This window comes from Lampetra fluviatilis, chromosome 12, assembly GCF_964198595.1.
Source record: "Lampetra fluviatilis chromosome 12, kcLamFluv1.1, whole genome shotgun sequence".
In the NCBI taxonomy this organism is placed as follows: Eukaryota; Metazoa; Chordata; class Hyperoartia; order Petromyzontiformes; family Petromyzontidae; genus Lampetra; species Lampetra fluviatilis.
The window spans coordinates 1,574,104-1,602,084 of NC_136286.1; the positions used below are offsets into that span (position 1 = coordinate 1,574,104).

The window sequence follows — 27,981 nt, forward strand, 5'->3', positions numbered from 1 at the left end:
CAATGTTCTTCTGAGTTCAAGGTAAAATAGGACGATCGTTGTATTGTCTGTGCAATGTTCAACGTGTAACGGCGCAGGCGTCACTCTGCCGCGTGTCTCTCTTAGGGAGCCCCTTCCGTAGCAGTCCCGTCCCTGTTGAGTTCGGGGGCTCAGCGCCGTGCGGGCCACGTGCGGCGCGCTCTGGGGGCCCCCTCCTCCTGGCTCATGGCCGTGACCGAGAGACCCCGTGCCTCCACCCGCCGCCGCCTCCGCCCACCAATCACAGCCGGGCACCGCGCTCACATTCCCACCCCGCTCAATAAACACTCGCGCCCATACATTGCTGGCCTTTAGCCAAAGAGGCTAAAGGCCAGCAAGTCCGTCGAAACAATGCTATGTATGCGGCCAATGGTGTCTATTCGTATCATAATCCCACTCATTAAAAATGGGTGCTATCTACCGCACGCTATCTTTGACCGCATGAAGACATCGCAACTATGAAGGTAATGCCACCTCGGGAGCTACCAACCACGTGGAATATCTGCCGTCGGTTCGTGGACTTCAAGCAGGTTCGAGCCTGTCAAGTGCTTAGAGGTGTTGACTACCTCGCCTGGTGGGTTCGATCCCGAAGCCTGTACATTTGGAGTTTGCGTGTCTGCCTCCCCGTGGTCGTGTGGATTTTCTCCGGGTCCTCTGGATTTTCCCTCCACATTTAGAAACATGCACTTCGAGTATTTGGCCGCGATAAATTTCCACATAAGCCACTTGGTTGAGCTATCATTTGTGGCCTGGTCGCTTCTGACAAATAACTCTATATAGCTCAGTGGGTCTTACCTGGTAAAATAAAAAATAGTGTAGTTTTAGTTTAATGTGCACGCAACAGCCGGTTACTCCGACAGAGGTTGCTATGGAGGTGGCCGGTAAGGCTCAAGAGGTCAGAGCAGGAGAGAGCCGGCACAGCTGAAAAAGACCCGAGTTTAAACCCAGGCAGCCGCCTGCAATCAAAGCTGGATTCTCGAGCGTAGGGAGCCGATGGTCTGACTCAGCTTGGTCACCTGATGAATGCACAAACAAAACAAAACCCATCACAACAAATCAATTTGGTTCCGCATTTCATTTGGCAATGTTGGTTCTCCGGAGAATTAAAAATCTCAGAGAATTAAACAAAGACGGTTTGTGGAGACGATGCCCCCTGCCGTGTGGACCAGCTGTGCCACTTGATGAAGGCATCTCAAGGAGGTCGCTCGAAGACGTCTGCTTACCTGCGCCGTTCACCAAAGCGCAGCTTGGCGCACACTGCTCGCCACCGCTCGTTCCGAACTCCCTCGACGTCTCAGACATATCGTCACAATGTTCATTCATCCTGGAGGAATCCGATGAGCTGTGAATCTCTTTTTTTCACCGACGTCTCGGGACATTCGCGCTTCCGACCGAGTGTGAACGCAGGAATTTAAACGCGCACTCGGCGGAGCTCCCCCCCACCTCTCCCGAGACGGGGGCGAGCGAGAGCGCCGGAGATGAGCGCCGCGCACGGCTGGAGGCAAGCGGCGGTCTCGCCTCACCTGCCTCGACTCGCCGCCTCACTCCGCCGACGCTGTGCGCGGCGTCTATTTTTAACGCCGTCCTCGGCACGAGCGCCCCGGTTTGCCCCCCCCCCCCCCGTCGAGCGCCTTCAATGGAATTTTGGCAGCGGGGATCCACTTTAAATAAAGATCATCAGCCTCTCCGCGGCTGCAAGCGGTGCTGCCTCCACCGCGCTGCCTGGTCCCTTGGTGGGGGGCGGGGGGGGATATCGCGACGGACGCACGGCCGCGGTGCCCTTGGCACTGCGGAGAGATTTGACGCCGTTCGCATTTTTTGGAAATTAATTTATTAAATAACTGTGGACGGACATGAGATAATTTTGTGCACACTCGGGCGCTGAACGCGGCACGCACAGTAGGAGACCGACGAAGTTTTGTGGAAGCTTATACAGACTCGCGTTGAATATCCGATGAGTTTATACTTCACACCAACAAGCAAAGTACTGTGTACAGAATGTGTATATATGTTATATGACCTGAACGATATCATTATCATCACCATTATTACTCAGAATGCTATTTATAACCTGCTCAAACGAGATAAATGAAAGTCTATAAATGCGCCCAGAATTAAATGCCTCATAAAAAAATGACATTGCCACATTCATATGTATAACATACACGGTTACATAATCGCTACACGTAGACATATGAGCCACTTGCATAGGCAATACAACACGGAGTGAAGATCATGGAAGAACTGCCAACGAAGGCCTCTCTCCTGCTTGCTATTTTCCCCGATCACGTTCCTGTAAGCCTGCAGAGAGCAACGGTCCGTGATGGTCTCATGCCTGTCTCACCCGTCTCTCCTGCACTTTGCTTTCCATTTGGACAAGTGCCAAATCTCTGCACTCCTGAAGACAATCTTGTCAGGTGCGAAGTTGCAAATCATCGGGCCACTCTCCAATCTTTCTACGAACTCGAGAGGAGATGAGCGGCTCGTGTAACTGGCACGGCTAAGGCCACACACGGAGCTCGCTCGATTGAACTTCAGTCCGCTTACCGATCCCTCTGCTCCACCGACACCACGGCCGTGGCTATTTTCCACGATCTCCTGGTGGATGTCCATTGTGGGTGGGCGGACTGAACATTCTGGCCACTTGTGTCCCCATCGATCACCGTGTCCTCCTGCACTCATCTGGCCGTTTTATCTTCACCAAAGATGGACCGTCGTCCTGTCTCCACCATCATCCTGTCTCCGTTCGGCATCCCACAGGGATCCGTTCTCGGTCCCACTCTCGCCTTGACGATTGCAACTCGACGCTTGCTGTACGGAGTAAACGATGCCCTCGGCAAACGTCTCCAGCGTCGCGCCAGAGCGGTTGGGATGGCCCCACCTCTCACAAGCGCATATCATCACCTACGCTCATATGCTTTGGGCCTGCTGCTGCTGCTCTTGCTGCTGTGTGAAGTCCACTCGGCTTAGGGCAGCAGCAGAATGGAGTTTTACACCTGCAGCCTCGGTGTCTGGAACAGTATCCGTTACCTGCTCTTCAGTCCGGACGAGAAACATTTATTTTCTCTTCTGGTGAGTTGAGTTCAGTTTAATTTTCTCAGCGCCATAAGTGCTTCCGTCTCTGCCTTTTGCCCAACAAGGCGTGTTACAAATCTTGGGATTGATCGCTCTCCAATTTCCAGGCCCCAGCCAGTGCTAATAATTGCACATTTCTACGGGGGTTGGGGACGACGAATTTTATCCGCCGTCTCGACTTCCCCACAAAGTGTTACAGATTTGATTGACTCGAGAGGGACGGTGGAATCGCAGCGTTCACCACGACGAGCCACGCGCCCTCTGACCCCCGCCACCGGTCAGACAGTAGACCAACTCGCGAGGTGCTGCTGCTGCTGCCCGGCTGGTGGGTGGAAAGCACAACCACGAGCATTGCTCCATAGATTAGGCAGACTCACACAGTCACGATTCTACCATAATCCCATTTTACATATATACACAAAGACAAGGATCCCCTGCAAGGTCTCAACAGACTGTTGGGGCAAGTGCTGTAAGCGAGCACCTGAAGGCCAGCACGGCACACGAGGCGGTGGGAGGCCAGCATCACGCCCGGCCGCCTTTGTCTCCCTCGTGGCCATGTTTTCACATCGCACTGAACACTCATTTGAGGCCGAGTCGATCCAGGGGAGGCTCAGCACTGGATCAGATAACTGCAACTGGTGTTGGCCGTGAGCAGGAATCGAACTCGGGTCACCGGGCTTGTAGCACAACATGCTAACCGCTACACTACCGCTCCCCACTATTATATATACATATAAAAAAAGATCCCCTCTATAGGCTGAACATACTGTTGGGGCAAGTGCTTTTAGCGAGCACCTATACACACACACTTGCAGTGTCATGTTTAACGCAATTATCTGTTGAACGCAATTCATAAAATCTGTAAATGTTTATGGGATAGGTCGTTTGTTTGACACAAATTGTTTGTGTAAATTACAGGCCGAATTGGGTGACATACTATGAATGAAGTTATAAATCTATGCTCTGATGATGTGAATGACAATCGATATCGCTAAAGTGTCTGAAATCATCATCGGCTATGTTCAGTCCACTGCTGGATGAAGGCCTCCCTCCATGCCGCCGCCGTCTCGGATGGCCCTGCAATGATCCCTCCATCGCCCTCACCCCCCGGGCTGTGGGGGGGGACCTCTCGGCCCGGCTCCCACCACTGGCGAGACGCACAACGCAGGCGAGAGTCGGGCTCGCAGAGACGAGAGCGGGGCGAGTGGAGCAGAGCGCAAGCAGAGAGAGGGGGCTAGTGGTGTACGAGCAGATAGAAGATAGAGGGGCTAACAGAGAGGGAGAGGCTAACAGAGAGGGAGAGGCTAGCAGAGGGGGAGAGGCTAGCAGAGAGGGAGAGGCTAGCGGAGCGCTGCTAGCGCTGCATGGTGCCGAGGAAGCTGGCGGGCACGTAGCCCCGGTGGCCGCCGTCGCTCTCCACGAGCCACCACTGCGGGTTCCCCGCGAGGTCGCTCGTGTGCAGCACGCGCACGCGCTGCCCCGCGAGCACGCTCGCCTGGCCCACGCCCTGCGCCGAGAACGTGAACAGCGCACACCACTCCTGCACGGGAAGTGGGGGGGACGAGAGATGGGGGCGTGCACAGTTACACACGTGACCGAGTTGCACAGTGGATGTGCATCACGTGGAAGTTCCACCGTTACAGACGTGCACATTTTTGCCTTTTGGCAGACTTCATGATCTGTCCTTATCCATGGAAAGAGCTGACATCCATGTGGTTATCCACAGATGAGCGTGGATGATTGGATGAACCTTGCCACTACTTCCTGTTTAAACGTAAAAATACACCGATGACCAGATTACATTAGTTACTTCTGGGTGATAGCTTCCGGGTGACTTATCTGTGAATTCATGCAGAAAATATTAAGGCAATACATTCACAAATGATAAAAAAATTCATGGATCGATGGACCTATGAAGAAGTGTAATTTCACCGCATCGTGCTGTAAGAAAAAGACTCCCTCCTGTCTGGGGTCAACGGTGGCGTTGGCACTGCCCACCTGTCCGTCCGATGGCAGCGGAGAGGCGGTCGGCACCGCACCGGACGGTTGCTGCCCCCCTTCGCTCTCGGCCCTCGGCCCCATGGTCCAGCGTCTCCTCTGGGCCACGTGCTTCTTGCCGCTCGCCTGGCCTGCCGGCGAGTGTTCGGCCCCGCCGTCCATGGTGGCAGTACCACCACCAGTACCGCCCCAACCGCCGTCACCGCCACTGTCGTCACCGCCACCATCGTCACCGCCACCATCCTCGGGCACCGCCCACCCATAGCCACGCTCCATGTAGACCGACGCCGATCGCGGCCGGTCGTCCCCCGGCTGCAGCAGTTCATTGTGCGAATCGGCGATGCCGGGCCTGCCAGGTTGAGGCTCCCCTGGCGTCGGCAAAGTCACCGCCGGTGCCGCCGCCAGGCCGAGGCCACCCCGCTTGGCGTCGAGGGCGCCGCTCGGCCGATGCACTGGCCGGGAGGCGCTGCCGCCCGAGGGCGTCGCTCTGGGCGTTCGCTTGGAGATGCCGTCACCAGGTGGCGAGTCGCCGGATACGAAGATGGACGGCACGCTGAGGTTGATCGCCATGGAGGAGAAGGAGGAGGAGGAGGAAGAGGAGGAGGAAGAGGAGGAGAATCCCGCCGCCTTGTACGGCACGAGCAGCGAGGACTTCACGAAACCACGCGACACTGCAGGCGGAAGCAGGAGCAACAGCAGCAGCACACGTCATCATTCGGGGCACGGTACAGAAATAAAACATCGCCACCATCGGGCCGACGAAAAATTAAACTTCTCAGCCAAATGTCATCTTCATAATAATAATATTAACAATAACAGAGTGGCAGCCGAGGATTTCAATTATCCAAATGGAGCGATGAAATCGGTTTGCGTGCAGGTGCTGGGTGGGCCGTTGCATCGCAGGATTGCGAGAGGAAGCAGCTTGGGGAAGCTGTCATCCAGCAGTTGATTGATCATGGCTGATGATGGTGAGGATGATGAAGAGTCAAAGGATATTCTATTTAATCGATGTAACGTGAAATCGGGTCCCGATTTACTTCGGTTTGTATCGTGCAATTATTTAATGCACAGGAGTTAGGCAAAATAGTAGATGGAGTATGTTATGAACAAGCAGATATCGTTCCCCAGGTGTTTCCCTCCATATTTAGAATCAACGTGCATTTGTAAGAGTAATTTTTTTGCTTAAAGCGCGTAAATATATAAATGTGCCATTAAACCCGCCACCACCCGACACAGCCAATTAGTAAGCTTTGTTACGTAAACAAAACATGCCAATTCGTTACTTGTACATCCCCCCCTTTGCACATGAAGGGCTCACAAGTGACATCATCACATCTATCTCTCTATTGAAGGAATGAAACAGAAGGATTTCTCCATAAATCTGGCTGTCCGCCTGAAGATGCTGGTTGTAATTACTGGCGAAACATCGTACTCAGATTGTAACTGTTGTGGATTTGCTCCCCAACACACCGGTGTGCTGTACTAGTAACAAATTGGCACGTTCTGTTTAGGTGACAAACCTTACTAATTGGCTGTGTCGAATGGTGGCGGGTTTAATGACACATTTATATTCGTGCAATCTAACCCTCCCCAAAAAACCTTACATTATGGATGATATTGGTCGCGGAAGCCGACTTGTTAAACGTGCGCTTAGACTATTTGGCTGCAAAAAATGTCCACGTGATAAGCCACATGGTCGAGCTATCATTTGCGATAGTCAGGTCGCTTCTCGAAAAGAGCTCCATAGCTCAGTGGGCCCCCGACGGGACGCCCGGCGACCCCTGGCGACCCCTGGCCTCACCCCCGCTGTCGACGAGCCAGCGATGCGAGTTCCCCTGCGTGTCGTGGCGCGTGACGACGGCCACCAGCGCACCGCGGCTCAGCCGCAGGTCGGTCTGCTTGAGCGGCGTCGTGTTGGCTGTCACCAGGTGCAGCTGCTCCGCCGGGTACTGCGCCAGCTTCGGGTGCAGGACAGGCCCCGGCGACGCGGGGCTCTGATGAGAAAACAAAGCCAGGGGGCAGGAGCAGGGGGTTGCCAGCCTTGAGTCGAGGCGGTCGGGCGGTGCCGTGCGTCGTTTGGCACGGTGTCCGACGTTTTTGCCGCGCGTGTGCCGGGAGCGCTCGCGAACCGAATTGCACCGAAGAAGCTCCCAAAAACCAAAAAGTGAAGCTCCCAGCGCTCGGAGCGAAAGCTGAAGGCGTCACGGCGAGCAAGACGCGGCACACGCTGGAGGCGCGTCGTCAGAGAGACGCGTGGCGGCACGACAGCAAAAAAAAAAACCTGCGCGCCCGCTCGAGATATCGTCACATTGCACGTCCGTGAGCGATGGCGGTGGATCGGGGAGCTGTGCATTCAGCAGTGGATAGAACATGACTAACGATTGTCCTTGGGCACATTTTCCGAAGGCATCAAGTGCTCAGATAGTAGATGACCAAGCATCCACAGGTGCCAACGTGGGCTGAGCAGACCAAGGGATCGGGTTGCATGCAAGGTGCATGATGACAATGTTTTTGATGATTTCGATTTTCAAGATGATATTGATGATGGATGTATGTTTGCTGAACTTCTTTCGCACCGTACGTAGCCAACCATGCTGATCAGAGGTGCAGCAGAAGGACAACAATTTAAACACAAAAAGCAGTTCAAAAGAAATACGTTTACAATCTAGATTTAAACGTGCATAGCTCTATTGGCTTCCTAATATCGGAAGGAAGAGCGTTCCAGACGGCCGCAGAAGCACATCTGAATGCGTGCAATGCAGTGCCCGTCTTCGTTCAATGGTTTGCCAAAAGCCGCTGAGAGATGACCAACGATGATGATGATGACCGAGGACGACGATGATGATGGCGACAGTAACGAGGAGTGTCTCACAGCAGAGCCGCTGGTGCTCGAGTCTCTCCTGGCGGCAGGAGAGGGGAGGGTGGAGCCCGGCAGGAGGATCATGGCATCTGCAGAAAACTGTAGGCGCGAGAGGATGTCCCCGTGCCTGGCGCTGGCGCTGAGGAAGTACGGGAGGATGTTTGGGTCCCCGGCCTCGATGTTCATCATCTGCGGCGAGAATTGTCGAATCGTCGATGCTGGGCACCATATCTAAACCATGTTCATGATGCCAATTAATTACGGGATGTATGTATGCACTGTATATAGCCAACTGTGCTAATTGGAGGTGCGGTACAATGCTTTGGCAAGTGAAGTGAAATAAACAACTGAATCGATGAACAAATGCATGACTGACGAAGAGTCGCCAGCCCACTGATCACCTCGGGAGCTTCGCTCTGTCCCAGCCCATCTTCTCCACGTGAAGCGCGTCTATGGGTCTCCATGTGAGTCTCTGGGTCTCTATGTGGGTCTATGGGTATCTGAGTCAATGAGTCTCCATGTGAGTCTCTGGGTCTCCATGTGAGTCTCTGGGTCTCCATGTGAGTCTCTGGGTCTCTATGTGACTCTTTGAGAAAGTGCTGATGAAACCACCATCATTGCTTTCCATTTTCTCAACGAATCCACCTGCACGCATTATATATAATTATCAGCTGAGACTGGAAACCCCTCAACCTGGAGCCATGTGCCAATACCACTCTTACACCCCCGACCCCCCGACCACCCGATTCTCTGCCCTCCAACCTCTCGGAGCGGTTCCATCTCCGTGGTGGCGGCCCCGAGGAACGCTCGGTGGGCTCGGACGAGCCCCTGGATGGCGCCGAGTGCGAGCGCGGCCACGCAGCGGCAGAACGTCGGCAGCTCCTCCAGCAGCTGCACGTTGAGGGCCTCGTACTCGCGCCGCGACAGCTCCAGGGGCTGCTGCGCATCATCCAGCGAGCCGGCGTTCTCCATCCAGCGGCCGTAGTCGAGCAGCTTGTCGAAGCGCTTCTGGACCAGCAGCTGGGGCATGGCGAAGGCGTGGTGGGCGCCGCTCAGCAGCGGCACCACCCGGCTCTCCAGGCGCGAACGCTGCGGTTTTCCACCGCGTCGGGGACGATGAGTGGGAGGGCATGGGGAGCGGGGCAGGAGGGGTAGAGGAGCGGAGGAGAGGAGAAGAGGACCGTACGCAATTTTAAACTCGATCCGCACGCGGCGGGGACAGCGTTGTGGTTTCCGCGCGGCGTTCGGAGGTTTTATTTTTTTTCCCATCTGTGACCGCGTCTCTTAGCAAACATGTCGCCCGCTTCTCCTGCACGGCATCCCGAGCTGCGGCCGCGTTCGGTCCCCGTGTGAATCCACGGTGTGCGGGAGCTGAGGGGATGCACCGCGCGACTCGGCTTGTCGCTGTGACGCAGATTGATCCCCGGAGATCGGGCCTCACGGCTAACCGCACGCGCTATCGAGCAGCACGAATAACGATATTGATTCGTTTTGATTCACATATTTCGTAGTTCCATTGTAGGAATGAACACGCACGGAGGGCAGGTACAGATATTCTAATTGCCCATTTTCTTACTGCACAGCAATCCGCAGAAACAGCTCGAGGGGCGACAGCGGCCCACCGGCCCGGTCTACGACGTCCAACGGCCGTCTCTGCACGACACCGGCGGTCGCGGCGCTGGCACGATGCGCGCTGGCGTCCAACGGACGGGACCCTCCGACGAACTATAAACTTAACAATTAACTATTTTTTATTTTACCAGGTAAGGCCCACTGAGCTATATGGCTCTTTTTCCAAAGCGACCTTTTTTCATGTGGAAATTGATAGCAGCCAAATACCCTACAGACACGTTTCTAAATCTGTTGGGAAAAACCAGAGGACACGAAAAAAAAATCCACGTTACCACGGAGAGAGACAAACAAACTCCAAATATACAACAGCAAGCGTCAGGGTCGGGATCGAACCCACAACCTCCTCCATACCAGGCGAGGTGGTTAACATCTCGCACAAGTCCAGCGCAGCGCCACCGCTCCCGTTGCGAACTCACCAGCTGCTGCATGTGCCTCTCGGCGATGGCGTGGAGCGCCGCGCGGAGCGGCTCGGCCACGTCCCGCTCGGGCCACAGCACCCGCAGGCCGGGCGCGGCCACCAGCCACGCATCCTGGGGGCCCTGTGCACAGCGGGGCCGGGCTTGACCACGGCGGCAACAACACGTGACCGCGGTGGTGGCGACGACGCAACTATAACCACCACCCCACCCCCCCTTGGCATAGCATCATCATCGTTGACAGCATCAGCAACAGCATTATTATTGTTATTACTCTCCGCACCTCCGATTAGCACGGTTGGCTACGTATGGTACGAAAGAAGTTTAACATACAGTACATACAACGAATGTGGATGTTGGTGCAGAGTTTGCCTGTGTTGAACCAGTGCTATGAAGGCGGAGTTGGGGGGGGGGGTGCAGCAGCGCTTTTCGACGGACGGGGGCGCACTGCAGGCGCTCACCTGCAGATGCAGCAGGTACCCCTCCAGCCCTTGCAGCAGGGCTCCGACGAGGCGGTGCAGGGCGAGGAACGAGTCGTGCGCCTTCTCAAATTCTTCATCCGCGGGCTGCCGACAAACATGAGAAGTATCTGGGCATTAGGCCGGCGGTGCCGCGCCTTCTGGCTGGCACCCGTCAGTGACGCTCGCCTCGATCGCCGGCCGGCCGTCGCCTCCCCCCTCGCCACGACGTGCCCTGCATTCTCCCGCTAACTCTTGCCAACAGGAGTGCACGGCAACGCGAGTGATGCGGGATTCGATTTCAAATGTCCGAGACAGAGACGGATTGCTCCCCGCCCTCTAATCAGCACACACCCTGACACCTTCTCTTTGCTTCATTGCTGAACTTTTTTTTTTTTCATTTTGGTGACACGGGTTGCTCTTGCAATTGAGACTCCTGTTCTTGGTTTCTCGAGGTCTGGCTTGGTGAAAACAAATTAAAGCCCGACCCTTGAATCCCTGTTAATACGGCAATTTCGTAGTTTGTGATTACGAACGCACATTTCTGTTTGGGAGGAATGTGCACGCGCCTCGCTTCCGAAGCTCTCGGATAAAGCTCTTGGACCTTTAGACCCGAATCAACGCGACTCTACAGAACTTTATCACAGCTCAGCTGAAACGTGACCTGAATCGGGACAAGGGCAGCACGGAGCGAGCCAGCGAATCTTAACAAACTCCGCCGTCCAAACTCCGAGCTAAACATTACCCAGCATGGACCAGGCTCGTGCTTGAAAATGTCACAGCCAAGCTCCGCTCCGGGTCTATAACCGCGCTCCGATGGCAGCGGCAAATTAATTTCCGTTCATATCGGCTCGGCTGTCAGGCAGTGGGCGGGCCCCATGGCTCCAGTTTTAAGCAGGCTGCGAAATTCACTCCGGGGTTTTCAAGGTGGATTTGTGCAGTGGATTCAAGGAATGCAGTGCGCGATGATGATGATTATCATCATGATGATGATGATAATCATCATCATCGCATGTCGCCACAGTGGCGATGTGTGAACGACCTCGCCTGCTATACAGGGCGTGGTTCCACCCTAACGCCTGTAAATGTGGATCATACTAGTTCTCGCCGTGGTCACGTGGATTTTTTTCTGGGTCCTCCGGTTTTTCCCCACATTTAGAATCCGTGTGTGTTTAGAGTGTTTGGCTGCTCTAAATGTCCGTGTGAAAAGCCACTTCTTTGAGCGATTTGTGGCGAGGTCGCTTCTGAAAAATAGCCATATAGCTCAGTGGGCTTTGCCTGGTGAAGTAAAAATGATTTAGTTTAGTTTATTATGAGAGTGACGATGACGATGATAATGCTGCATCATTGCTGGGCTCCACCAAACCAGTTTCTCCAGGGAAGCTGCGCCCATCTGCTAGAGAAATCTCTGGTGATGAAGCCACTGCCAGCAACATTTCAGTTCCCCAGTGGGGTCTCTACGCGAGCCTGTGGGTCTCTCAGCGAGTCTGTGGGTCACACTGTGAGTGTAAACAGGCCTTTACGTGAGTCTATAGGCCAATATATGCTGCGGGTCTCTCAGGGTATATTGCCAAGTCACTGCCATCGAGAAACATAGACGGGCGAGCGCCGTCGCGTGTGACCTCAATGCGGAGCGGTCGTGCGGTGCCCGGGCGCCGTGCAGCAACGGGAGGGGATCGCGTGCGAGCGTGCGGACCGCTTGAGCCATTTTCCAGCTGCTTGAAATTGCGCGGGCACGGGGATGGGGTGCGGTGCCGATGTTCATAAAACGCCAAACTCCCCGAGACCCAGACCCACCACCGGGCGGTGGGGGGCGGGGGTCCTGAAATTCCGGCGCACCCCCCCGCTCCATTACTTAAATTACACTCTTCGTTCGGCGCACCCCGCACTTGATCACGCTGCGCTGTTGGCAACGGTCGAATTTGCCGGCAAGCTCTGGACAAATGAAGGGCAGCTGTCGACATTGATCCCCGCGACTCCCCACCGCCGTCCTCCCCTTTAGCTTCCTCGCACGACTCCGCGTGCAGCGGCGTTGCCCGAGATGTTGCCTGCGAACGACGCGGTTGACGCGCGACCTGATAGTTGCGGGTAGCTCTCCAACTGCGGACGTCTTCAACTCGCGGACGCTCCGCCGACCCGAGCATTTCTCTCCGACGGCGCCACCGCAACGGAGCGAATCCCGTTTCTCCCGAAGGCACCGAGTGAACAGGGGAGGGGGCGTAGGTGGGAGCCAGGGGGGAGGGGGGGGGCGCGGAACGTCGATTCGACGGCGGCGACGGCATGAGGCGGCATCGCCCCGGTGAGCGTGCGGCACGCGGAGCCGCGGACGAGCTGCCTCAGCCTAAATGTGGAGCGCGAGCGGCGGGGGCGTCACGTGTCTGCTCGTCATTGCACGCACGTGCGAGGTGCGCGCGTGTGCACGTGCGCGTGAGCGTGAGCGCATGCTTGTAGACGAGTAAGTGACGTGCGGCCCTTGCCAGTGCGGAGAGCCCCGTGGCCGTTCGGAACTGCTGGCTCAGGCGCGCCCCTTTCTTCTGCAGCGTGTGCAGGTTCAGCCGCGACAGCCGATCCACCAGCGGCATCGCCTCCTGTCGGCGGTACTTGAGCACTACCGAGGGGGACAAGTGGGGGGGGGAGGGGGCGTCCGGGGCCGGTCAGGAGGAAAAGGGTGAAGGGGGTCAAAGGTCACAGGGAGGGGCAGCGGGGAAAGCGGCAGTGAGCACGGGCGCGAGCGAGCGGGAGCGATAAAAATAGAGGAGCGATCGAACACGGGTCGCCGCCCCGCGGGGAGTGGGGGCCTGGGGGGGAGTGGGTGGGGGGGCATCTCCTGTTGTGGTCTCCCAGCAGTTACAGCTCACGACGAGAGGAAGCATTAGATCCCATTACGATTCACGGTAGTCGAAGGTTTTTTTTCAATTAAATCCACCAAGACAGATGTGACGTCCGGCTAATAGAAATTGCGACGGTGCGCCTGTGACTCTTTCAATTAGCGTTATCACTCACTCCCCTCACCGTGGGGAGCCTTAGGAAAGTAGGAGGGTGGGAGGTTGCGCCACTTGACCCCCGCGAACCCTGCGACACAGTCGCCAAGCTCCGGAGCCGTCGTGGTTCCGACTGGAAGTTTTAAAAGACTCTCCAAGCGGGGACCGCTCTGCCGCCAATCCTTGCGAGCCACGACTTCAGTGTCTCACCGAATATTTTCCGGGGCCGCCGGTCGACTGGAGTAAGCGGCGGCGACTCAAGTCAGACATCCGCATGCGCGCACGCAAAGACAAAGATCCCCCGTGTAGCCTAAACAGGTATACAGGCTGTCGGGGCAAGTGCCATCAGCGAGTTGACCCAGGAAGGTGCTCGCTTATGACAATAAACACGCGAGCGAGTAAATGGGAGGGCGAGAGGGCGAGCGTGACAGTGAGCGTGAGAGTGAGCGTGGGAGTGAATGGGAGAGGGAACGGGAGGACGAGCGCGAGCGCACGTGGTGCCCACCCTGGTCGGTGCGCCGCTTCTGCTCGTTGATGCTCGAGTTGACGTCGAGCATCGCCCGCACGGCGCGCCTCAGCGCGGTGCGCTCCGGGTGCCCCTCGGGCGTGCGCTCCAGCACCGCCTGCAGCAGCAGTGAGTAGCGCATCACGCGCTGCACCGGCTTGATGAGCATGAAGCTCAGGTCCGCGTTCATGCCCAGCCTGGGGGGGGTGGGGGGGGGGGCGGCACGGGGGTGGCGTGAGTGCACGAGGGAAGCCAACCGGTCGCCCGACGCGATCGTCGACCCACGCGGCCGCTTTTGTCCGCATCCGGGCGAGCGGTCGCGCCTCAAGAGGGGAATTGAACGGCGTGTTCAGGGTAGTGACGACCGATTACAGCTCGCTAAATGTGCATGTCACGCGGCGATGAAATTCGTCGCTGCGCTGATGGATGTGTGAAAGACGGGTTGTCTCCACTGCAAGCAACCGGTTGTGCAACTGCTCACAACTGGTTGCAGAGAAGATGTCCACATACGAGCATTTAACTTGCATGCAACCGAATTGTGTCACTGATCGCTCAGGTGTGGAGCCGGCTTCAGGGTGTTTGTGTTTGTGCAGGTGTACAGTGTGGATGTACTGCGTGTGCACTGCATGTGCACTGCGTGTGCACTGCGTGTGCACTGCGTGTGCACTGCGTGTGTACTGTGTGCACTGCGTGTGTACTGCATGTGCACTGCGTGTGTAGTGACAAAGAATTGGTCACTATATAGCATAGCGCGGGTTGCTGGCAGAGAAGGTGATCTGCAGTTGCAGCAGCCCTGCCTGGCAGCAGGTCACGTGACAAGCCAGAGAGAGATGTAGGAGAAAGGTTACAGAGGGGGCACGTGAGGGAAGCCCTGGAACCCGCTAGTAGGTTCTAGAAGGGGGGCGTGGCCGGGGCAGAGCGAGGCCACGCCGGGAGGATAAAAGGGGACCCCTGGTCGGGAGCTCGGGGCTGTCGCCTGGAGTGGGATCCCCTCGTCGTGCAGCTGGAGTCTTCGCCGCCGTCTTCACCTGCTCGGCGTCGTCAGTCAGGCAGCCTGCCAGCTGTCCTGACTGGGAGCTGTCGTTACCTCGTGACCTGTGAAGGCTGTCAATAAATAGAGTGCCTCCTACTCTTCGTGTCTCCGAGTCAGTTACTACACACGTGCACCGTGTGTGTACTGCGTGTACTACGTGTAATGTGTGTATAGTTTGTGCACTGCGCGTATACTGCGTGTACCGTGCGTGTATATTGCATGTACCGTGTGTACTGCGTGTACTGCGTTCATTGCGTGTACTGCGTGTACTGCGTGTGCTCACTGGGCCGCGAGCTGGGCCTCGCAGGCTTCGATGCGGGCGTTGGTGGCCGGGTTGCCGCGGCAACACTTGAGGCAGGCGGCGGCCTCCTCATAGTACTGGCAGTAGGGCCTGTAGGCCGCCTCGATGTCCGGGGAGAACTTCTCAAACACCTCGCCTGACACGGCAACAAAAAGTGCAAAGATCCCCCACGTAGTCCACATTGGCTGTACGGACAAGTGTTGTTAGTGAGCACCGCCTACGCAGGTGGTCACCAACAACAATAAACACACACACTCTCACATTTATACACAACACACGCGCACAGACTGTTCGGGCAAGTGTTGTTAGCGAGCGCCTATTAAGGTGGGCACGGCGCACGGGAGAGTGGTGTGGCCGGTTCGGCCTCCCGCCCTCGTTCGTCCCCTCGGCGTTCATGTTTATACTCCGCAGCAGGTTTAAGGCCAAGTCGACCGAGGGGAGGAACGGCACTGGTTCCGAATGCTTGCCACTGATGTTGAGCTCACTGCTGCTTCCAAGTTTGCTTCCTTCTCCATCTCAGGACTTGCACGACGTGGCACCCCTCGTTACCCAGGGAGGAGGAAGGGGGTTGGGGGAAACATTTAATATGAGTGCTGAATGTGGCTCCAGGCCGGGGAAAGTGCAGCAGCAGATGGTGCTGCTGCATTCGTGCTCAGCAGGAAGTACACCAGGCGCGGGGCTCGAACGCCAAGTGGCGCCTGCGGTCGATCCCTCCCCGCACCTCCTCCTCTTCGGAGCGTGCGGCTCACAGCACCCCGCAGCACCCCGCAGCACACCGCACCTCATCGTCGTCTGGTCAACCCCCGTGAACGCTGCTGCATTTTTACCGAGCGCAACTCGCATCATGATGTATTTAATATATTGTTTTACCCAGGGTGCTGTGCGACTCGGAGCCGCCCCGTGTGCAGTCGTGCAGGGCCTGGAGAAGGTTCTGTGACACGCCGATGATCTCCTCCATATTGCCGAACACCAGGCTCACGTCGAGGCCCTCCACCTGCGAAAGGGTCAACAGGTAAAGGCGCAGCCCTGCGAGTGCTTGCTTGTACCATTGCCGGTGGAAGAGCGCTGGTGGAAGGGCCTCCAGTTGACGGAGCTCTCGAGTGCCGCCCCCCCCCTCTCTCCCACTGTCTAGAGGGAATTTGGCCTACTCTTCCAGGCTGGCCGGACATCTCTGAAAAAGGTTGGGTAACGCGCATTTTCCCTGTGGCACGTGATCTGCCGATTAACTCACTGTGGTAAACCTGTATGTGTATGTTGAACTTCTTTCGCGCCGTACGTAGCCAACCGTGCTAAATCGGAGGTGCAGGGGATGGACAACAAACTAACCACAAAATCAGTTCTAAAGAAATTAATTCTCAGTCTAAAAAAACCTATTTACACTGCTGTGGCAATTACAGACTTGGAACAAACTGTCATTAATTATAGTTCCACACTATCTTCGATTCAATTCCCTCCTGTAAATAAATCAAAATAAATGGGTTTGACCGGTCACAGGGTGGATAGGAAAGTGCTGCCCCCCTTCCAGTGTGGACCTGAGCAGTAGTTCTATGATATCCACCTCCGTGGGCCATCCTCCTCTGACGCGAACAATTGTACTGCTCCGTGGAGAATTTCCGGGTGCGATCGGGACCGCGTTCGGGATTGTTTTTTTCTTTTCAATCGCAAACTTTGTTGGATCCTTGCAGCGAGCTAACGAACGAGTCAGGTGCGGCGCGACGCCTCCCGCCGGCGTGGACGGCCTCACCTGCGTCTCGCGCAGCGGCGCCAGCATGAAGTCCACGCACAGGTGCAGGTGGTGCAGGAACATCGTCTCCGTGTGGACGATCTCCTGCACGGCGAGCTCCCGCTTCAATGCAGCGCCGCTCTCAGAGCTGCTGGGATTGCCCGGAGCTGGTGGGGGGGGGGGCACAAGGGATTTAGGGGAGAGTTTAGTGAAGAAGGGGAGGGGGCAGCAGGGGTAGGGGGAGGGACACGGGAAGTACAGTCTCTTGTTCTCCTATAACGCGGGAGTAGTTGCGTTCCTGAAGAACACCGCGTTATGGAAAAATCGCGTTATAATAATATAATATAGGGCAAGGCACAGTACGCGATAGCACGCGAGATGCACGTATGCAGGCTGAACAAAGACTGAGATGCGTGGGTAGCATCTACACGCATCCAGCAGCATCCCGCTGCCTTGTGTGATGCTACACCGAGGCAGCCGTACAACCGCTAAGTCCGACTCGAGCGACGTGGTTCCGTTCACTTAATCGCGTCATTTACAATTCGTATCCGCGTCAGAAAAATAATGTGTTCCCTTCTCCATCCATCGCGTTGTATCCAATTCGCGTTATGAAAACAACAGGTGTTACCGGAGGAGAACAGACTGTGTATTAACGATGAAAGTGAGATGCATTTCCTGCTCAAGTGAGCATTGAGAGGTGGTGCTATCTCCTGTGTACAACCCTGACTCGCGTGTTGGAACTCCCATATTCACCACGGCAGGGATGAGTCTCTCCATCGGACCAACACTGTTGGACTTTTTCCAGAGTGTTACTCATTTTATACATTCTGCAGGGATGATGGGCTGCGTCGACCAGGATGTGAACTTGCAACCTTCTGATTGGAAGCCGCTCGCTCGTCTGCTGAGCCACCGGGCTACCTGGTGGGTTCATAATAATGTTGCTTATACAAATATAGCTAGAATAAGTGTGTATGTGTACACAAGAGCTTAATTCCTCACTGGATAAAGTTATTCTTGGTTGCTGGTAGAACAATGTAGGCACGTGATTAGTCAGGGTTCGTTTGTGGTGGGGTGAAGTGTGGGTACTCCCACCTACAAGTCGTCTGCCCAGTGTGGAAGAGTAGACCAAAGACCCTCTCGAGGGGTTCTCTAGAGTTCCCTCTAGTGGAGGCCCTTCTGCCAGCAGTGGCTCAAACGAGTAATTGCAGGGCTGCGCCTTTACTCCAAAAAGGTAGGTTTGATTTTAATAACATTTGAAATAAATGTTTTTCTCTCCCCTGCCCATTCTCTGTTCTGCAGTCAAAATGCAAATCCTCCTGCAAGGGAGAGGATGGGGGGGGGGGCGGGGGAGGGTGTGACATAATCAGTAGCCGGTGTCGCACACACCCGCAGTGGCACTCCGCATGGACTCCGGGATCAGTGAGTGCGGAGAGGCGATTGCTGGCATGCGGCGCCGATGTTTTTTTCAAGTGTCACGCTCCTCGTGAAACAATGCCAGATTTGCGCCTGCGTCATCATCGGCCATGGTCGATCCACTGCTGGCGGTATCCCTAGCAATTTGGCGGGCGATGATCGACCGAGCACCCACACACGAGCTGATTTCATCGCTCCATCTCCCGTGGTGTACGTACTTGCCGTACGCGTTAATAATAATAATGCAATTTATATCGCGCGCAAATTTGCGGACGTAACGGCCGCAACTCAGAGGCGCGGAGCCAAGCTCAGAGTCGCTCGAAAGCATGGCTTATAGAGGTGAGTTTTTAAGTCTCTCTTGAAGGAGGCGATTGAGGTGATGCTGCGAATGTGCAGAGGGATGATGGCGTTCCAGACTGTTGGGGCTGCCACCGAGAAGCGGCATTGCTGGGACCTGCACAGGCCTATTTTGCGGTTCTTAATGGTTCAGGCGAAGTAATTGACCTGTGCATGTTCCTCTAATCCATGTGCACCTCGTCCTGTCTCTCCGTGTAATGAAGACGAGTGTGTGTATGTGATGCACGCAGTTGGGTCATGCACCGTGTATTTCTGTTGCTACTGCTCCACTTTGCTGTGGGCGATGAGAGAGGGGAGAGGTAGGAGAGTGTGCGTGGAGGGGAGGAGAGTGAGATGAGTGGGAAGAGGTAGGAGAGTGCGTGGAAGGGGGGTAAAGTGAAATGAGAGGGGAGAGGTAGGAGAGTGTGCGTGGAGGGGAGTAGAGTGAGATGAGTGGGAAGAGGTAGGAGAGTGTGCGTGGAGGGGAGGAGAGTGTGCGTGGAGGGGAGTAGAGTGAGATGAGAGGGGAGAGGTAGGAGAGTGCGTGGAGGGGAGGAGAGTGAGATGAGAGGGGAGAGGTAGGAGAGTGCGTGGAGGGGAGGAGAGTGAGATGAGAGGGGAGAGGTAGGAGAGTGCGTGGAGGGGAGTAGAGTGAGATGAGAGGGGAGAGGTAGGAGAGTGCGTGGAGGGGAGTAGAGTGAGATGAGAGGGGAGAGGTAGGAGAGTGCATGGAGGGGAGTAGAGTGAGATGAGAGGGGAGAGGTAGGAGAGTGCGTTGAGGGGAGTAGAGTGAGATGAGAGGGGAGAGGTAGGAGAGTGCGTTGAGGGGAGGAGAGTGAGATGAGAGGGGAGAGGTAGGAGAGTGTGTGGAGGAGAGTAGAGTGAGATGAGAGGGGAGAGGTAGGAGAGTGCGTGGAGGGGAGGAGAGTGAGATGAGAGGGGAGAGGTAGGAGAGTGCGTTGAGGGGAGGAGAGTGAGATGAGAGGGGAGAGGTAGGAGAGTGCGTGGAGGGGAGGAGAGTGAGATGAGAGGGAAGAGGTAGGAGAGTGCGTTGAGGGGAGTAGAGTGAGATGAGAGGGGAGAGGTAGGAGAGTGCGTTGAGGGGAGGAGAGTGAGATGAGAGGGGAGAGGTAGGAGAGTGCGTGGAGGGGAGTGGAGTGAGATGAGAGGGGAGAGGTAGGAGAGTGCGTGGAGGGGAGGAGAGTGAGATGAGAGGGGAGAGGTAGGAGAGTGCGTGGAGGGGAGTAGAGTGAGATGAGAGGGGAGAGGTAGGAGAGTGCGTTGAGGGGAGGAGAGTGAGATGAGAGGGGAGAGGTAGGAGAGTGCGTGGAGGGGAGTGGAGTGAGATGAAGAGAAGGCCTGTGGAGGTGGATCGCTCCACGCCAATCTCACTCCACCACCGCAATCCCGCGAGACACATTTACGTTCTTGTAAAAAGTTCTGTTTAATTAATTGCACAAAAACGTGTCATTTCAGCAACAACAAGAAAAACCTGCTGAATCCACAACAGACGACGCAGCGCAGATGTTCCGAATCATCGACGAGAAATCGCGCATTCATCTCAATCTGCACCCCTTATGTTCGGCTTCGCGCGACGGGACTCCGCGCGTTCGCTCGCTCGCGGCGCCCCGTCTCGCCCTGCCGCCGCCCCGAGCCAAGATGCTCCTCCGGCGCTCAACTACCGGACGGACAGACGCTAAATCCCACGGCGTACGCGTGGCGTCGGGGGGGCTGGGTGGCGGAGTCCGCTTCAGCTGACCACTGCTACCCGGCGCCGGGCTGAAACTCAGCTCTTCGTAGAGGTTTTCTGTCTCTGTCGTCGGGCATACGGGGCCACAACGTTCCACCGGGGCACGGTTATATTTTTGGCACGTCTTGATGAAACTCGCGGTGTGTCTTTGGTCTGCGTGTGCGTGTTTGGCTATTCACTTTTTCCCGTTCCGAGATATCTGCAAGTTGCAGGGTGGGTCCCTGTTCACCACTGAATCTCGGAACGCGCAAGCGGTTGAGCGTTAATTGTATTTAGAGAAGCGTAGCGCTGTTGTTTTTAAAGACATTGTCAACGCTGCACAGTTCTGTAAATACACGGCCGCACTCTCTGATCGCTGGCGCCAAACGGTGCCGCACACCCTCCCGCATGGCCTTGTGGGAACCTCAGTACCCCAAAGAAGTTATTTTATTTTATTTTTTATTCCGTTTCCATTCCGATGACGTACGCATATGTCATCAAAATAGAATTGAAAAAAAAAACGAATGACGTATGCGTACGTCATCGGAACTAGAAAGAGTTAACCGTGCGCCGAGCCAGAGCTGCGGGTCTCCAGAAAAGCAAAGTGAAATCTCACACACGCAGAAAACACAAAGACAAAGATCCCCCGTATAGCCTTTAATGGACTGTTGGGGCAAGTGCTGTTCGCGAGTAGCACCGATGAAGTCCGGCACGGTGCATGAGGGGGTGGGTGGCCAGCACCACTTTCTTTGTCTCCCCAGTGGTGATGTTTTACACACTGCTTCAGGTACTCATTTGAAGCTGAGTGGACCTAGAGGTGGCCCAGGACCAGTTCAAATAATCTTCACTGGTGTTGGCCATGAACGTGAATCGAACTCGGGTCGTCAAGTTCGTAGTGCAGTGATCTATCCACTGTACCACCGCTTCCCATGCATAAACACACACGTGCGAATGCACATACAAACTAAAAGTTCTCCCTCGTGTTGCCTAATAGACTGCTGGGGCAAACGTTGTTAGCGAGCACATTTTAAAGGTCCACATGGTGGTATGACTAGAACCGAGGTACTTATTTATGGCTGTGATGAGCTTGGAGAGGCCTATCACCGATTCAGACATTCGCCACTGATGCTAGCCGGGCAAGGGATTGGACTCGGGCCACTGGATTGGGAGTGTAGCGTGTGACCATTGCACCACTTCTCTGCTTATGCTCACACACACACACATACGGATTTCCCCTGCGCCTTGGCGTAGATCCACAATTCTCACGAACACCTCCTCATTGGAACAGACCCACAGTGATACGTGTAGTCCCTTGCCGGCTCGTGGCTCCAACTTTAGGAGGCTTCAAACGCCACCCCAGTTCTCAGCTGACAATGAATGCAGGTGGATTCATTGGGATGCGTCGGCAGTGGCTTCCCCCGAGAACCGGTCTGGTGGAGCCCAGCACTGGTGCCGCATCATCACCATAAGAATTATTTTATTTTATTAATTAATTCATCATCTTCACGCGCCACCTTCCTTAAATCCACCTGCACGAATTATCAGCCGAGCCTGGAAAACCCGTAGTCCCGAGCCACTGCCGGGGCTCAGCAGGCCCGACTCCGTGCCACTCACCTTGCGTCCAGCTTTTGATGGCCTCATAATCGTCGTCATCTTCGGGAGGGAGGTCATAGATGAGGTCACCGGGAGGAGGGACGTCATAGATGGTGTCACCAGGGGTAAGATCATAGATGTGGTCCATGGTCCGCAGGTGCCGGGTCTGCTCCAACAAACAAGTGCGCACGGTTAACCTGGCAGGTTCAGCATAGGGGCACCATGGTGGCAAGATGTTAACTGTCTCACCTGGTATACAGGAGGTCGTGGGTTCAACCCCGACGCCTATATATTTGTAGTTTGTATGTCTCTCTCCCCGTGATTGCGCGGATTTTTCCTCGGTTCCTCCAATTTTTTTCCTCCACATTTATAAACATGCATGTCGAGTATTTGGCTGCTTTTAACTTACACGCGATAAGCCACTTCGTTGAGCGATCATTTGTGGCCAGGTTGCTTCTGAAATAGAACTATACAGCTCAGTGGGCCAAGTTTTCGGAGGTGGTGGGGGTGATGCTGCTGCTGCTGTGTGTAGTCCCAATTGAGTGATTGGCAGTGTAATTGTTCAGGATTGGGATGTTTTGGCCAATACCAGTGTATTTAGCTGTGCAAGAAAACTGCAGAACCCGGAGGAAACCCATGCAGAACAGAGGGAGAACGTACAAACTCCACATGCATTGGCTCCCGAGTCGGGAATCGAACCCAGGCCCATGTTGGTGTTAGGCACGAGTGTCGCTACTGCGCCACTCTGCCCCATGAACCAACACACTCGTAAAATTGGAATTGACCAAACGTATTAATGCAGGAACCTCCTGAACAAGTGTCTTGAGCCTCAGTGAGGTTTTCTAGGATAAACAAATGCCACCATCATTATCATCGTCGTCAATATGATGAGCAATATTCCGCAGGAGTGAATCGCACGACATTCTGCTGGACACCCTCACTCATCACCACGAGGCGGGGGGGGGTGTGCTCGTCTGTGCTCCTGGGAGGCAGGAGTTGGTGGATCCATCGGAGATTCATGAAACTCTCAAACCCCAGCGGAGAGTTCTCCCTCGCTTAACCTAATGGACCGTTGCTGCCAATGCTGTTAGGGAGCACATATTAAAAAGTCAACATCGCGGTGTGGCCAGCACCATACCTGGCGGCCACTTTTGTCTTCACAAGTACTGATATTTACACACGACAGCAGCTACTCATTTGAAGCGGAGTTGACCAAGAGGAGGCTGTGCTGTGACCTCAAGCTGTGCTGTGGCCAGGGGAGGTCAGTCACAGCTGTTAGGATCGTGAACCCATCTGTGCAGAGCCTTGAGTGGGGGCGGTGGGGGGGATGTTGGGGTTTCTCCAGGTTATCCGGTTTCCTCCCACAAGCCAAACGCTCATGAACGTAACTGGACGAACATCCCAATGCGAGGCAGGGTCCTCTTGCTCGGGAGCCTTGGGAGTCGGCGAGCGACGATTTCCACAACCATTAAAATGACCACGCGCGCTTTACAAACCGGCAGCAAACATCACCGGCGCTGGATCGAATATCTGAGCCTCACGGCACGAGTCACTCAGCCTCACCACGCTGGGTACAAGCGCACGGCACGCGCCTGCCTGCCTGCCTGCGTGCTTCAGATCCACTTAGACCGCGGAACAAACACCGCGTCCCGTCAAACGCCGTGTCATCCAAGCGCAGGCACCATGACGGGCAGATGGGGGGACGGAGGAGGCGGAGAGGGGGGCGAGGAGGAGGATGAGGGGAGAGAGCAGGGAGTGAATGGAGATACAAGCAGTAGAGGGGGGAGGAAGATTGGTAGAGGGAGACACGAGGAGGAGGAGTGGAGGAACCAGTCGGAGCCCACTGGCACAGAGAATCAAAGTCTTGGACAGTGTCCGAGACAGTTTATGTCAGCTGGCAGTGACGGCGCAGTCCAGGCAGGCGAAGGAGGCTGTGTCATTGTAAGCTCGACGAGGCTATCCGCTGCGTCATCAAACATGACCCCAAGCAGGGGAGGCGCTGCCGCCCAAAATAAAACAACCACGTGATGAGCAAGAGAGGTGGTGGAGCGGGGTGGGTGGGGGCGATCAATGACGAATATTATAATTCTCCAAATTCCTCACGGGGCCAACGACGTAACATCTCTCGCAGTTTACCATTCACTTCCGCCCCCAAACAAACGCAAACGGGGTCGGGAGCACGCTGCCGCACGCCCCAGATGGTCGCCAAACACGTGCCAAGCGACGTTGGCGAAGCGCGAATTAACGCGAGGCGGCGCGCTCTGCCACGCCACGTGCGACGTGCCTTAACAATCATCAGACGCGTGCAGCGTGTAAAACGACCTGAGTTGTATTGGGGAAGCGGCTACGTTGGTAAGCTCGGCACGATGGCAGCTTGGGCCAACGGTGGCTGCAGCAGGATGAATGGGGGGGGGGGAGGGAGTCGCCACGGTGGCGAGATGTTAACTACCTCGCCTGGTATACAGGGGCACGTGGGTTCGATCCCAAATTTGACGCCTGTATATTTGGGGTTTGCGTGTCTCTCTCCCCACGGTCTCGTGGACTTTTCGCCGGAGCCTCCGGTTTTCCCCTCCGCATTTAGAAACGTGCGTTTAGAGTATTCAGCTGCTATAAATTTTCACACGATGAGCCACTTCGTTGAACTTTCATCACTTGTGGCCTGGTTGCTTCTGAAAATTAGTTATAGAGCTCAGTCTTACTTGGTAAAATAAAAAATAAAAATTAAGGTTTAGTTTAGAACGGCCGAGTGGTGCTCGTGATCAGCGACGTCCGTCGTTTGACTCTGAACTCAACGCGTCCTGGCGAGTGAGCGAACAACGCCAATCGGCAGGCCACCGTGCACGCCTTGGCCCCATATCATCACCTCGACAACAACAATAGCCAAGGTGTATTCTACACATCCCATAAAACCACACGTGTCTTGTGGGCAAGGGCATAATCTGAGCAACTTTGGCTCAGCGCAAGCAAAATAATATAATACAGTGCATCGATTTTTTTTTCTGCTCTTAGCATTGCAAACTTGCAGGCGCAAATTCAACCAATCTCAGCAACCCCAAGAAGTGTCCTGCGAATATCGATATCAGGCTCGGAATTAATTCCCATCAGGGTGCGCACACCCAAGTGAACTGATTAACAGTTGATTTACAATCATGCGACGCATCTCATGTGCCCCGGCGAGCCACCTAGCCAGTGTGTGCGTGTGTGTGCAGGCGTTCGACACTTCACGTGGCCTCAACGTGCACATAGCCTGGCACAAGCGTCGTGGTGACGTCACCGCCACTTAGTGGCGAATGGCGATTGTTGTTGTTGTGAGCGTTCGAAGGTGTGTGTGTGTGTGTGTGGGGAGTGGAGGTGTCCTGGTTAGTGCGCTGCACTACGAACCTGGCGACCCAAGTTCGATTCCCACTCACGGTCAACACCAATGACGATGATCTGAACCGGTCCTGGGCCTCGCCTAGGTCGACTCAGCCTTAAATGAGTACCTGGTGCAATGTGTAAACATCGCCACGAGGGAGACAAAGGCGGCCGGGCGTGGTGCTGGCCACCCACCCCCTCGTGTGCCGTGCCGGCCTTCATAGGTGCTGCTTGCTCACAGCACTTGCCCCAAACGTTTGTTGAGGCTATACGGGGGAACATTGCCTTTGTGTGTGCGAGCGAGCGGAGAATCGTGGCCATAGGGAATTGTGACGAAATAATTCGACGCGGTGTCTTTATTCATTAATTTAGTCGACGAAAACTGTGAGTGAGCAAAAATCACGGAGCGTGACGATGGCTGCTCTGCTGGCATGCTGCCCGCAAAGAGGTCAAAAGGTGACCGGGACGGCGCCGAGCGACACGAGATTGGCTTGGATGGAGACGCACAGAGATGCGTCACCGTAACGTTACCAGAGGCCGCAGTGCGCCGAGCATAACACAGCAATGGTAGTTACCCATCATATGAATAATTTAACTTATTTATCCAGGAGAGCCACGCCAAGATGCAGGACTCCTGCCTCAGGAGGGTCGTGGTCACATTCGTTTTGTTGTTGTTGTTACTTCAGGATGTTTACAGCCAATTAACGAGACTACACGTGGGAGGAAACCGGAGACACGCGGAGAAAACCCACGCGCGTCGTGCGAGGGAGCGACTCATTATCCCCGTACGGATGGAAACAGATGTAGATGAGTTCACCTGCTCTACCGCCATCTCCTGGCGTGCCACGGTATGTGGCACTTCCTCGGCGTCCACGGGAATGGAGTTCCACAGCACTTGTGTGCGGTGATCCACCAACTCTCTCTCTGCTGCCTCCACAGTACTGGATTACAGGCCAAGCGCGATACCTCCACCAGCACCCGGCTATATATACACACATACACACGGGTGTGTGTGTATGTGTGTATATTAAATCACTGATTGACATGATAATATTGGTGCGTGGTATGGGGAGCGGGGAAATTGCGGCTAAAACATATTCTGGATAATTTAACAGTGGTGAGGGCATGCGTTTGTAGGTGTACGTTTGTAGGTGTGCGTGTGTAGGTGTGCGTGTGTAGGGTGTGCATGTACGGGCGTGGTGCTGGCCACCCACCCCCTCGTATGCCATGCCGGTCTTCGTAGGTGCTCGCTAACAGCACTTGCCCCAACAGTCTGTGAAGGCTACACGGGGGATCTGTGTGTGTGTGTGTGCACGCGTGTGTGTGAAGATTGGTATGTGTTCAGGTTGATGAAGTTCAAATTGATTTTGTTTTACCGGTTGATAACTCGGAGCCCAATATGGGAGTCTCATCTGCAAGAGTAACCTGGGTCATCCAAATTAAGGAAAGCAAAATAAATAATATAAAGTACAGACAGTGATTCCATTTAGTTGCATGGAAGCGAGGGGTGGGTACATGAGCGAGGGGTGAACGAGTGAGCAAAGTATGAGTGTGTGTTTGTGTATGCGAGTATGAGTATGTGAGCAAGTATGTGTGTATGTACGGGAACGTGTGTGTATGTGAACGAGTGTGTATGTGTGTGAGTCAGTGTATATGTGAGCGGGTGTGTATATATGAGCGATCTGTATATGTATGCGAGTCAGTGTGTGTATGCAAGTCGGTGTGTGTATGCGAGTTGGTGTGTGTATGCGAGTCGGTGTGTGTATGTGAGCGGGTGTGTGTATGTGAGTCGGTGTGTATGTGAGCGGGTGTGTGACCTTGCTCCACTGTACCTCACTCACCAGGCCTTGTACCTGCTGGGTTTCTCAACAGAGCGAAGGCGGCTCTCTCTCTCTCACACACACGCGGCGTGCACTCACTCACTCACACGCACGCCTGAAGCCGCGTCCGGCCCGAGCGTGGTCTCCTTAGTCAACACGCCCAGAGCCGTTTGGCCACCCTGCTCGCCGCCTCACAACAACAGCCACATCATCCCTTCCACAGCAGCCGCAGCAGCAACGCGGCAGCGGCAGCAGCCGCCTCCAGTGCCAATCCCTGTGGGCCCCCCCCCGCCTCGCCCTGGCTACAGCCGTAGCGACGGTTCCAGTGCGGGGGGGGGGGGAAGGTCAAGCACGTGAGAGATGATGGTGATGGTGGTGTGCCGCACACGAGAAACGCCCGCTTGCAATTTTAGCGGATGATTTAAACAGCAAGTTAATAATTATCAGCCGTGGGTGAGCTTTGCGCCGTCACAACACGAGCAAACGTGAGTGTGTAACGCCGACTCCACGTCGTGGCAACATTGTTAGGTCGCCGCATATCCGATTAGCAAGCACGGTTGGCCACGTGCGGTGCGAAAGAAAGTTCAACGTACACACACACACACGTGCAACGCACACACACGTGCGATCCCAACAGAGACACCCACCGCTCGTGGTGGCTGCTGGCTGGACGGTGATGTCGATGTCGCTGCGGGGACACGGTGTGGCTAATCCCAGCAATCCCGCCCCTCCACCC

At 55.2% G+C, this 27,981-nt stretch overlaps 1 protein-coding gene across 4 annotated transcripts; it reads right to left on the bottom strand.

Moving 5' to 3' along the window:
• Window positions 1-1,861: 1,861 nt before the first annotated feature.
• LOC144935018 (dynamin-binding protein-like) lies at window positions 1,862-27,981 on the bottom strand. Of its 4 annotated transcripts, none has more exons than XM_078861307.1 (14): window positions 27,893-27,981; window positions 22,093-22,237; window positions 17,022-17,167; window positions 16,148-16,271; window positions 15,260-15,413; window positions 13,944-14,140; window positions 12,935-13,065; window positions 10,461-10,565; window positions 10,000-10,122; window positions 8,714-9,040; window positions 7,964-8,140; window positions 6,893-7,085; window positions 5,092-5,762; window positions 1,862-4,633 (listed from the first exon to the last, which is right to left on the bottom strand). In XM_078861307.1, exons 2-14 carry the CDS (start codon window positions 22,217-22,219, stop codon window positions 4,448-4,450), a joined length of 2,661 nt encoding a protein of 886 aa, XP_078717433.1. In that variant the 5' UTR covers window positions 22,220-22,237; window positions 27,893-27,981; the 3' UTR covers window positions 1,862-4,447. The 4 variants fall into 4 exon arrangements, with proteins under 4 accessions (XP_078717433.1, XP_078717434.1, XP_078717432.1 ...); XM_078861308.1 differs by lacking the exon at window positions 27,893-27,981 and adding an exon at window positions 27,267-27,498; XM_078861306.1 differs by lacking the exon at window positions 27,893-27,981 and adding an exon at window positions 27,258-27,498.

Coding starts and splice junctions, on each gene's coding strand:
- LOC144935018 (XM_078861307.1), bottom strand. CDS start 22,219: ATGGACCACATCTATGATCTTACCCCTGGTGACACCATCTATGACGTC. Junction 8,141..8,713: donor AGATGGAACCGCTCCGAGAG/GTTGGAGGGCAG, acceptor TTCTCGCCGCAG/ATGATGAACATCGAGGCCGG. Junction 5,763..6,892: donor CTGGCTCGTCGACAGCGGGG/GTGAGGCCAGGG, acceptor TTCCGCCTGCAG/TGTCGCGTGGTTTCGTGAAG.